Below are 12,535 nucleotides of genomic sequence, written 5' to 3' on the forward strand. Positions count from 1 at the left end.
AAGATGTATTCATATAGCAGCCTTTGCTTCACAAAAAATATAAAGCATCAGATGTGATCAAATATACACTCATGCCCCATAGCCCACTCTCTCACACACACACACACACACACACACATATTTTCATCACTTCAGTGGACAATGCATTGACGTTCATTTCCTAGACATGTACACTAAACATTTTAGGGACTTACTTTTTGTCCCCATAGGTTCCCACAGTGTGACTGTGTAAACAGAATTACATGCCCACTACATGAATTACAGTATACTGGGTCACACACACACTAGAACAAAAAGAGGCAAACTAAATTACACAAAATGCAAAAAACATCCATTAAGAAAAGTAAAAGATATAAAAATAGAAGTTATCTTTTTATGTGTTGCAGTGTTGTTCTTGACTTTAAAAGCACAGCATATTAAACTCAGTAAACATGAAATATTGTGACTAAAAATGGAAAGACGTGTACTAATGTATGTTTCTCACGTATAGGTTCACATTTCATTTGAAATGTGACTGCGGGCTATAGAGGAGGGTGTGGCTGGGTGGGAAGGTTTAGGGGCTTAGAAGGGGAGTGCCTGCTCCTCTGTTTAATAAATGGTCTCCCTTTATCTTTGACTTTGGTGTCTCTTCCAGTTTGCCAGCCTCTCTGGTTGTCTGCCCCCTACTTATTGTCTTCTCCTCTCTTCTCATTGTGTGTGTAGCGCACTAAACCTCAGCCAAAATGGAGGCCATCAAAAAGAAGATGCTGATGTTGAAGCTGGACAAGGAGAATGCACTGGACCAGGCTGAACAAGCTGAAGCAGACAAGAAAGCAGCTGAAGACAGAAGTAAGCAGGTGGGCTATGAGCACAGGTACAAATCTGGTTTCACTAGCCCAGAAGAGTGCGCTTCATCAAACAGGATTTACTGTGTGGCTGAGGCAGAGAAGTTGTTTTAAACTTTTCTTTACCTGTCACTTCTTCAAATGAGTGACACTGATTTTGTCTTCAGTTGTCTCATGAAGTTACTGTAGGTGAGCATTACAACAGCACAACTATAATCATTTTTCTCAAAGTATTCATTGTTTCTGTGATCAGAAATGTAATTGCCTGATATACAATCGAAGTAGTACTTTAACTAGGGTATATAGGGTGAATTGATGCTGCCATATCATCTCTGGAAGATATCTTTAAACTATATCACACTGTGGCTCTGGATTATGACAAGCATATCAATCTAACATAGAGCTCTGCACAGGCCTAAAAGTTAAACCCTAAACTGGCCTATATCCTTGAAGACCTGAACCAAATGATTCCACCTTGCACCGTCAAATTTGAGACCCATACCAGGGGGAGACCTAGAGTTATACTGTACATTTGCTTTCCATTTTTCCATGTTTTTTCCCACTGTGCATTGTGTGAGTGAAATGAATACATTCCATTTTAAGAAATAACCAAAGTGAACCCAACAACCTAAGGCCAAAGCTTCACACAACAACTTAGTCCCTACCTGACCCAAAACCTGGGATCAGTTTAGGAAGCTGTTATTAGGTTGTAATCCAACAGCTTGTAAGACTAAAAAACTTAATATTTTATAGATTTAAAACCAAAACTTGCATATGTAACACTACAAACTGCCAGAAGAATTCAAAGAAGTTGATTTTTGTTTACTGGGTTATGTGAATGCATTAGCTAACCATTACAAGAAGGGAAGCAGGAGGTTCAGCTTTGTGTGAATAGCAGCTGCCTAAATTCTAGAATAAACAGAAAGCAGAATCGCTGCCACTTGTGCAGGAGAGGTTCATTTCCAGTGTAGTCTTGTTGAGTATTCCTTTGTCTGGACTGTCTAAAAAGCTGAAACATGACATTGGGGCTTTCTACCTGTATTCTGAGTAAAGTATGCAACTACTCATTTACTCTCTGGAAGAATTTGAGTAGATAAATATATTGTCAGTGGTAAAACAATGATATCTTTAGCACTGAATAACTGCAACTCCTGTGTCATTGGTCAAGGACAAAACAGTGGCTCCTCTGTGTATCATGTCACTGACACAACCAAAAACAATAGGAGCAGATATTTTAGGGCTAGTCACGCACTAGCTATTTAGCCAGACTAAACACTTTAGTAAATGTAATTGTTAAATGCTAACAAGTCCTGTTTTATTCTGATCTTTTGTTATAAAATCAAAGTGTTTTCTGATTTTATTTACTGACAGATAGCCACTTTATCCTGAAGTAAAGCATTTATAATACAGACAAGGAATCCCTGACAACACAGTATCATTTTGATTAAGGATACACTGTGGGCAAGAAACCCTCGACCAGTAAAAGAAACCATCTAGAGCAATATATTGTTGAATACGGTATGTGCTACATACATTTGGTTGGAAAGTTGGTGGGACTGAATAAAGGGTTTAAACTAAATCATTGTTTATGGCCAAGGAACAGAGTACATGTTTAATGCTAAGTGTAAATGAGGTCAGGGAGTCCACTCGGATTCATCAGGTGTGAGAACTATTCACCCACAGTTTAGGGACAAGGTCCAGTCAGACTAAGAACACATGAACCTGGCCCAGTTTGAAGTTTAGGTTTGGTTGTGAACACAAACAACCAAATAGACCCCTGTAGACTTCAGTACACATGCTAAATGATTAGTGTTTGTAGGTTCAAGTCACACTATTTAATGTATTCAAACCTCAGTGGTAAATGTTTTATTTCCCATTTCTTAACACATGTTAGAAGAACGCTGAATAAGAAATCAGTAGAATTAGGGGTCAGGGCTCATGTACCCCCATTAATGTTTTTCACTAGTATGTGCTAGTTGTATAGAGTGGCCGTGATTTGTGTGTTCCACTTAGACAGTAGTGGGCAAAAAGCATGGGTTCACCAAAGCAGCTGGTCCTGGTAGAATAGAGGTGTCACAGTTTCCAACTCAGTTCACATCTGTGCAGAAGAAGAATAGACATGCCACAAATACCTGAATGCTGATTTGAATTTTTTTGTTGGAAATAGTGCGACATGGTAGGGCAGTGGTTAGCGCTGCAGCCTCACAGTAAGAAGGTTCCGGGTTCAACCTCTGTGCCTACTTGAGACCTTTCTGTGTGGAGTTTGTGGGTTCTCTCTGGGTGCTCTGGCTTCCCCCCACAGTCCAGAGACATGCAGCTCAGGTTGACTGAAGACTCTAAATTACCTGCCTGTGTGTGTTATGGTGGTCTACCTGTCAGCCCTGTGATAGACTCGCAACTTGTCTGGATAGATAGATAGATTGATTGTTATGAAAAATGAGCTAATGAAACTGCTTCAATTTTCACCAGATATCTCTTTAAGACCAAAGTTATATGTTATATTACATATCACACTTCATATTAAGTAGTCTTTCGATGGATGTTCAGCAATTCTGTGGTTTTATTGTATGACGTTTTAATGTTACAACCCCAAAATGTAAGATTATCATATAATGAAAAGGGTCATTAAACATTTTTGTTTCAAATTAAAGTTTCTGTCAGATTGAGAAATTGCAAAGTCAGTTTCACATTTCAATTCATATTAAAGGTTCTTATTTTTTAAAATTTGTCTTAAAACAATAGCCACATATGTACAATAAAACAGTTTTGGTCACTTTAATCATTCATCCTTTTCAGACTGGCCTGATGCATTTCCAATGTAAGAGATGAGGAGCAAAATCACCAGCAGTCTGGGTTAGCCAGACCAGTTGGATAGCTTCCAGAGATGCAGCCTGTTTTGTACAAAATGATGTTTTTGCAAGCACAAGCACTGCGCATTTTGTCACCAGTCAGGAAGAATTGTTTTACTGTTGTATTCACATACCCCTATGCACTGAAATATACTGTAATGTACTGCAATTGTGACTATACCTTTAAGTGGAATACATAAAGGTTATTAGGTTTCAAGGCATTTTAATCACAGTACCAAGCATTTAAACAATTCTCCAATAAATACATTTTGAGCATGACTTTGCAGCCCTCTTAACTCTGATCTCACACACCATCAGCATGAAGATGAACTTTTGCAAATGCAAAAGAAGCTGAAGGGGACAGAAGATGAGCTTGACAAATACTCCGAGGCCCTGAAGGATGCTCAGGAGAAGCTTGAGGTGGCTGATAAGAAGGCTGCTGATGTAAGTAATACAATTTCAATTGTTGTGATTAATTCACAGCTTGTAACATTGTCTATGCTAGACCAGTTACTGCAGATAGTAAAAACATAGATAAACAAGGCAAGTGATAGAGTTGATCCAGTTTATTGATCTTAACTATTTTCTTTTACTATAATCTTAATTTAATCTTTAATAACTGTCACTCTGGGAAACTGCTAAAATCCCAGACTTGGTACCTTCTCATACAGTGTGAGCCCTAAACTGAGGCTCTGATAAAAGCTGGGATGCTTCCAGCATAAGCCAGTCCTGGCTGATTCACTGCTTCTCCTTTGCATTCCATTCTCATCATGCCCTGCATGGACTCTTCAGCTGTTGGGGAGATTCAGAGCCCTATTTTGGCCATGATGTCAGTTGTTCAGCCTCGACTGCGAGCTTAACAATGGTCCAAGTCCATTTTAGGTACATCATCCATTCCTTGTGGGTCAGTTTTTTTCTTTTAGGAGAGAGACTCAATGAAGTGATATTTTTAAGAACTGTACTACTAAACTCAGTTAAGTACAAGTAAGGTACTAACAAAACGAGCTTGTAAAATTAGATAATCTGATTTCATTTTATAACAAAACCCGTATAAATTAATCCTGAACTACAGCACTACATTGGCCAGACCACAAAATACTAATGTATTCTGTTTACCAATTAGTACATTTGGCAACTGATATAAAAATAGGAAGCAAAAACCTTATAATTCAGTAAATGGTAAATGGTCTTAAACTTGTATAGCACCTTTCTACACTTTTACAGCACACTCAAAGCGCTTTCACATTATTCAGCCATTCACCCATTCGAACTCCCAAGCACTCATGCATTCACACACCGGTGACATCACCGGGAGCAACTGGGGGTACCATTCCATTAGTGTCAACCAATCTGTTGGTGATATTTTTTATCTTTATTCAGTATTTTAAATTCAGCCAGAACTTTTCAAGACATTTTAACTGTCCAAAAACCAGTCAATAGTTGATTTTCATAATAAATAGCATTATATAGCATTGTTAGCATTGTGTCCCTGGTACAGCTATATGTTGTTCACCTTTTTTGCTTCTATAGGAAACCCGTAAAACTGCATTAACTAAGATTTAGCACAAATTCAGATACACTTCTTCCACACCCTCAGTGATCTGATGTTATAAAATACGTTTTTCAGACCAGTATGGCTCATTTCAAAGACGGACCATGGAGGCTCCCTGTGCAGAGTTTTTTCCTCCCCACTGTCACCAAGTGCTGCTCGAGAGGGATTTGCTGGAGTTTTCCTCAATAATAATAATAATAATAATAAGAGTAAGGTCTAGACTAGACTTTGTAAAGTGTCCTGAGATTTGGCTCTATACAAATAAAACTGAATTGAATTGAATTGAAACCCAGGAAGGAAGCAGATCTGTTAGACCAAATGCATTCTGTAGCAGAAAAAGAGCAACAAAGAACAAGGCCAAACCAGGATTAACGTTGGTTTGGCCTGTCTAAGATGGGAGCACTAAAAACATCCAAAGTACTAAAATTTGACAGAGATGTGGTCTTCTTCCTCCTAGATGCTTAACTACTGTAGTTAGATAGTCTGTATATATTGGCATCATTAGCAAATTCATGTTAACATTTCAATTTTGTACCTTTAATTAGTGGAAACCAGCATTTCCTGGATTAGCAAATGAAGTAATTTTGCAACTTTTTGCTCAGTTTTGGTCCAGTTTATGTGGAAAATAACACTGCAGTTCATGTATCATTTTAGTGAAAAGTTGTTAAAATATTCACCATCAACACAACTTGAAAAGAAAAGTTCTGTGTGTCAACTGCATAACACTGAATGCAATGTGATAGCAGCCGGAACATTAGTACTGGATCAGTATTACTGGGAAAAACATCCCTCTGTATAATTTGCTTGTATTATTGCAGATACATCTGCTACAAACGACTTTGACATAGGTATGCATATAGCCATTTACAGTATTTGACACTGTGTCACTGCAATGCCATCAGAAATCATAAGCTCTACGGGCTCTATGCATGGATGATGTAGTTTCAGAGCTGGGGCAGGAGGAGCAAAGAGAAGAGGAGGGGATGCTGCTTGAGTTTGTTTTGATCCTCACTTCACCCTTAACGATCAAAAATTAGAGGGAGAAATTAGTTAATGTAGCCTTAAATACTTAAATATGCAGAACCGATACCCATTTATTCCCCAAACACTTTTCTTCTTCCCTTGTACAATCATACAGTGTGTAACCACTGCATACCCACTAACAGATTTATAAAGCAGAATGACAAGAATTAGCATAGGCCTAAGGAAGATATGGTGGTCCTCAGTGAGAAACTTGTTTCCATCAGCTATAGCGTGTCTGTACCTTCAAAGAAAACATTTTCTTTCCCAGTGCATTCAGAATAAATGTGTAACTGATGTTAATATAGGCGTTCCTAAATACATTATCAGCAACAGCTATTTGGCCCTGTGAGCACATCAAACCTGTGCAAGTGTAGGCAGAAGACTGATTTCTGTGAATGAGTCAGCACTGTTTATCTATGCCCAGGCTGAAGCAGAAGTGGCTTCCCTGAACAGACGTATCCAGCTGGTGGAGGAGGAGCTGGACCGAGCTCAGGAAAGACTGGCTACAGCTCTGCAGAAGCTGGAGGAGGCTGAGAAGGCTGCTGATGAGAGCGAGAGGTGACTGTTTGCCTGCTTTGTGCGTGATCAGCGTTATCCTGTAGGCCTACCTTAGGGAAGACTCACACAATGATTCACAGTGGTTGCCTCTCTACTCAGCTTCAGTTCAAAGCCATTGTGTGATAGGAAGTGTAATAGCTGGCTGAAAATATTTCAAGGCCCTTTCTGGTTGAAAAGTCTTGAGTCACAGCCATCATCAGTGCTGCATGACCAGCAATTGGGTGGATGTGGTCAGAACTGTGCTCTGATGTGCATGTAACCACACTCAAAGGTAGAATCAGAAACAGCTTTATTGACCAGCTGTGTTGGACACACGAGGAATTTGATTCCAGTACAATGTCCTTTCATAAGGCAACATAAGGAAACAAGAAAAGGAATGTGTGTTTAGGAAAGAAAAGAAAATTACTTACTTAAAATTAATTACTTAAAATATGCATGTATATACAAACATTTTAGGTGTAAGTAACCAGATACAGTAGATATATTCAGTGGTATATTACAAGGCATTGCACTGAGGGCTGTCATTCTGTTATATAGTCATGGGTTAACTGTTCATCAGAGTGACAGCATGGGGGAAGAAACTGTCCTAGATGATTCCTCTGTAGAACTGTATCAGCAGTGAGCTGAGTCAGTTTGCAGTGGAGGATGTCCGGGATGATGGTGTTCAATGCCAAGCTGAAGTCCACAAAGAGGGCCCGTGTATAGGTCCCTGGGGAGTCGACGTGTTGCAGGATGTAATGCAGTGCCATGTTCACTGCATTGAAAATCTTGTGGATGATGCAGTGCCATGTTCACTGCATCATCCAGTGACCTGTTTTCCTGGTAGGCGAACTGCAGGGGGTCTAGCAGGGGGTCAACGATGTCCTTCAGGTGGGCCGACACCAGTCTTTCAAAGCACTTCATAACTACAGATGTCAAGGCGGCAGGTCTACAGTCATTTTGTTCGCTGATGGATGGTTTATTGGGAACCGTGATGATGATGATGGAGTGTTTGATGCAGGAGGGGACATCACACAGCTTCAGTGACCTGTTGAAGATAACTGTGAACACTGGAGCCAGCTCATCAGCACGGGCTTTCAGACAGGAGGGAGTCACACCATCTGGGCCTGGTGCCGTCCTTATCTTCTGACTTTTAAACAGGCCATTCGCATCTTTTTCACAGACTGTCAGGGCATGGAAGCACAAACAAGATTTTCAAGCACTGTTAAATTATTAACAACAGAGAAACCACATATGCTAAACAATAATATGTCTCATTCCATCACATACATTTTCAAGTGACAAGAAAATATTACAGGAAGTCAAGGAAGGAATAGGTAAAAAAACAGAACTAAAGACATAGAGATAGGCTATATATACTCTAGTTAAACAAGGAACCAACCAAATAAGCAATTAAAAAGAGACAAAAGCCAAAATGAACGAGGCTGGGGTGAGAGGTCTGGATAGGATGGGAGAAAAAAGAGCTGCCTTGTGCCTCATCACCTTTGCCTCTTGTCAATACACTCGGCCTCTCAACCTTACTGCCAGAAGCAGGAGGGGGTGTCACATGGCTCTGTTTAGTCGTTTATAAATGTCATTTCTAGAAGAAAGGGCAGGAAATTAAAGCTAAAACACAAAAATCTGCCCAAAACTTCCTAACTACCAGTGGATAAATCCAAAGCAGATTTTTGTTTATGTGATTTCTTAACAATTAGCTGATATTTATAAAAGCACTGACTATTTTACCAGTAATATCTACTCTGTAGTTTACTTTCGTTGCTTTATTTATAGAGCTGACAATTTATCTAAAAAGTAAAAGTATTCCACAAGAAATAATGAATGTTTCTGTGTACAGAGGTATGAAGGTGATTGAGAACAGGGCGCTAAAGGATGAGGAGAAGCTGGAGCTCCAGGAGATTCAGCTGAAGGAAGCTAAACACATTGCAGAGGAGGCAGACCGTAAATATGAGGAGGTGAGTGTTCCATTGTTGGCTGCTGAAATCTGTCTTCAGGTGATGACTGAGAAGAACTAATGATTTTCAGAACCCAAAAAAGACCAACATCAACAGCCTTTTGCTGCAGGTGTTTTTCCAGATATACTTTTATGCATTGACAGTGATATAGCCACACAGCCAGTGTTCGACATATACTGGCTTCACAATGAGCCACTAGTGGATGGCATAGATGAATGTTAAGTCAATCTGACATCAGTACATAATTAAAAATAAATAAAACTTAATAATACTGGTGATTATCATAGGGGTTGCATGTGTTTCATGTTTTTTTTCAAGTCTCTGATGTATGAACACTTGTAATATATGTAATCCATTTGTACAGGTGGCTCGTAAGCTGGTGATTGTAGAAGGAGAGCTTGAACGTACAGAGGAGAGGGCAGAGTTGGCTGAGGCGTGAGTATTTATATCATGGCTTCATGACTTCTCCAGCAATATGTCCTACTAGTTGATGTGTGCACTTTCAGCACTGGATGACCTCGGAACTTGGAAAGTCCCTGGTCAAAATAATTTCACTGAAAGCATCAGATGTTCTACTATACTATAAAATAACTTTTCTATTTAACTCAAGTAGTGTGTTTGCTGCAAGTTCAGGTTTAAGGTACTTTACATGAATATTTCAGCTACATTCTAGTACATTTCAGACAAAAATATTGTGCTCAGTAACTGGTCGTTGGTTAGATCTACATATAAAAAAAAAGACTAATGAAATAAGGTGCACTGAAGCTACCCAACAGTACAGTATATAAAGTTGGTAGAAACTATTTCTTACATAAACATGAATGATGATCCATGGTGATTCATAAGTAGTATTCCTATAAGTAATGCTTCAATACATTTTACTGCTAATGCTTCTTTTCTTCTATTTTCTATTTTGAAAGCACATCTAGTGGTGCACATTTTCACCATGGTATTATTACTTTTACTGAAGTGAGGGAACTGAACATTGCTTATTTACAGTGACCACATAAAATTTCCTCTACTCACTGCTGTTCTTAGTTTTTGCTGACTAATCTGACATGCTGTTTCCACCTATTATTTTCTTCTTTCCCTGAAATAAAAACTAAATAAGTAAATGTGCTGAACTGGAGGAGGAGCTGAAGAATGTCACCAATAACCTGAAGTCTCTGGAGGCTCAGGCTGAGAAGGTAGGGCCAGGCTATAGTGCTCATACTAGCACGACACAGCATGCTTCAGTTTTTCTGCATATACCACTGGGTGACAAATTAGTCCTGGTGGCTTCGTTGTTCTTTGGAGGGCATTTTCTTGACATGGTTTAGATTTGCTTGTAGGGTGGAGTCACTACAAATGAATAATACAGATATTATGTTGTCATTACATTCCATTGCCCACGAATAGTCCTAACAAATACATGCAGTATTACATCTTTTTAAAATTGACTGGTTTATTCTAAGCTTCACATTCTAACTTAGAAACATGAGACCAGGGATTTCATCCCAGGACTAGTTGGTGTAGCTATAGTGAACTAAACATGGCTGGCACGGTTGTGCTTGTCACTTTTAATAGCTCCCAGGGTTTCTCTCTTTTCTTGCTGCTGTTCTGTTTACCTCTGCCTGGCATTTTGTTGGAAGCGGGAGATTCAAAATTTGAAATAACTCAAACATACTGTGGAGACAGAGTTTAGTAATTTGACAGCAGAGGACCTTTGCTAAACCATCTTACCCAACCCTAATATAAACAGTGTTTGACCAATAAATACATTAAAAATGGAATCTAAAAATAACGCTGGTAGGACTGAAGTCTGCATTTATCCATAAACTGAATGAAACTTACAATGTCTGTTTTAGACAGCTACTATAACCTAAATGAAAAGCTTGTTGTTCACATGCACTGACTCCCTGCAGCTATTTGAAAACAAGGCACACATACATCCAGTGTCAACAAGTGTCATGCCAGAGCAAAGTGGTATTAAACACGGCTCTCCGCTGTCTTTACTTCATAAAATCTCATGCAAATGACACCAGACTACTACAAACTTTGTAGGAGTAATAGCCACTGCTGCTTTGCCTAGTGTGTTTCTTTTGTCAAGAAGCCTATTTAAATTTATCTCACATTTATTGTATTACTAGGGTTGGGCCAGTTTTATGGTGTATGAGCAGTATGTAAACGGTTTGGTGTACAGGGAGGCAAAATCCTCTCAGTGTTGGTTATGGTATTGTGCTTTGTTGTTGTTGTTGTTTGGTTGTGATTAATTGATTGCTGTGGTGTTTATTTAATGGGTCTGTCTATTTATTAGGAAAGTGAGTAGGTTGTCCTGCAGGGACACTGATTTTAACTCCACATTTCTTTGAGAAGTCGATAGGGGCTCATGGAAGCACTTTCCTATGGATCTGCATCTTAATAATGTTGTTTCTCATCTCAGTACTCACAAAAGGAGGACAAGTACGAGGAAGAGATCAAGATCTTGACTGACAAGCTGAAAGAGGTGAGTAAGAAGGAACAATGACCTTAAGATACTGTAAACCCCCAGTGTATAAATGTTCTAAATCTAAATCGATCCTATCCCCTAAAATAATTCAGCAAGATGTGCACAGACATTGTGTTTATTATAATGTGTTGGCCTCAGCTGATATCTGACCAGAAGTTGATCTGTGTCACCTAAGGCTGAGACCCGAGCTGAATTTGCTGAGAGATCTGTGGCCAAGCTGGAAAAGACTATTGATGATCTGGAAGGTACAACACTGATTGCACTTGACAACCAGCACTCTTTAAATACACTTTATATTTACTAGGTGTCCAACAAAAATAAACATGAGTAAAATGCAGTCCATTATGTTACAAATTTTAAACAATGTTTTTGTAATGTGATCAGTTCGTAATTACCAGCACTCAAAATGCAAAATATTGCATTTGTTAATAGTTGCCACGACTCATGGGCATTTTGTGACATCATTTAGATCAGGTACCGATGTCATAAATGCAGTTCTAATTCCTGAGCTACAAATAATCACACTGTAAAAGTTAATTTAAAACCTTGTTTTATAAACAAGCAGTTAAATCTTCATGAAAACTGTATAATTAGGTTTTAAGAAGAACTTTGTTCTTAAGAATGGTTGGCGAACATTAGGCTTGTAATTCTCTTAAGTGCATTAGCTAAATTTATTTGCATGGTATTGACAGGTCTGCCTGTTACCATGACTTTAACATTTACCTGTTTCTGGTTAGTAAAAGACTTCATTATAATTTATTTCTCCTTTCCCATGTTACTAATTTCAGCCTTTCTGTCTTCTGTTTCTGTTTTCCTTTGAACACACCTTTTCTTGATCTGTATCTGGACGTACAGATGAACTGTATGCACAGAAACTCAAGTACAAAGCCATCAGTGAGGAACTGGACCATGCCCTCAATGACATTACTTCTATGTAAGTAGTAAAAAGTATATGTCAAATGAGATGCATGCATTTTGAGTCTGCCAGTGTAGCATTACTTAAATTTGAATTTAAAAAAGTACACTGATTTGTTTCGTTGCTGTAATAGTTCTAATTTTCTAATAGTAAAACAGTTTTTCTATAATCTTTTCAGCTTAACAAAGATAAAACCGTGTATAGCATGTTTGTTTAGTCAGATTTATTGCATCAGTTACAATATCTTTGGGCAATCTAACATCCATCCATTTTCCTCTGCTTATCCGGAACTGGGTCGCGGGGGCAGCAGTCTAAGCAAAGATGCCCAGACTTCCCTTTCTCCAGACACTTCCTCCTGCTCCTCCGGGGGAAT

General features: G+C 38.8%; 1 protein-coding gene across 3 annotated transcripts in view; it reads left to right on the plus strand.

Moving 5' to 3' along the window:
- LOC109974565 (tropomyosin alpha-3 chain-like) overlaps window positions 1-12,535 on the plus strand; it is a 56,242-nt gene that overhangs the window by 38,887 nt on the left and 4,820 nt on the right. For all 3 annotated transcript variants that reach the window (XR_002276981.1, XR_002276982.1, XM_020624805.1), the window contains exons 3-11: window positions 703-836; window positions 3,992-4,117; window positions 6,673-6,806; window positions 8,641-8,758; window positions 9,123-9,193; window positions 9,870-9,945; window positions 11,181-11,243; window positions 11,422-11,491; window positions 12,102-12,180. Coding sequence is in view for 1 of the 3 variants with exons in the window: in XM_020624805.1 (XP_020480461.1) it covers window positions 723-836; window positions 3,992-4,117; window positions 6,673-6,806; window positions 8,641-8,758; window positions 9,123-9,193; window positions 9,870-9,945; window positions 11,181-11,243; window positions 11,422-11,491; window positions 12,102-12,180 (851 nt within the window). In the remaining 2 variants the exon portion in view is untranslated. The remainder of the gene's footprint in view (window positions 1-702; window positions 837-3,991; window positions 4,118-6,672; window positions 6,807-8,640; window positions 8,759-9,122; window positions 9,194-9,869; window positions 9,946-11,180; window positions 11,244-11,421; window positions 11,492-12,101; window positions 12,181-12,535) is intronic.

Source organism: Monopterus albus, unplaced genomic scaffold (assembly GCF_001952655.1).
Source record: "Monopterus albus unplaced genomic scaffold, M_albus_1.0 scaffold339.1, whole genome shotgun sequence".
Taxonomy (NCBI): Eukaryota; Metazoa; Chordata; class Actinopteri; order Synbranchiformes; family Synbranchidae; genus Monopterus; species Monopterus albus.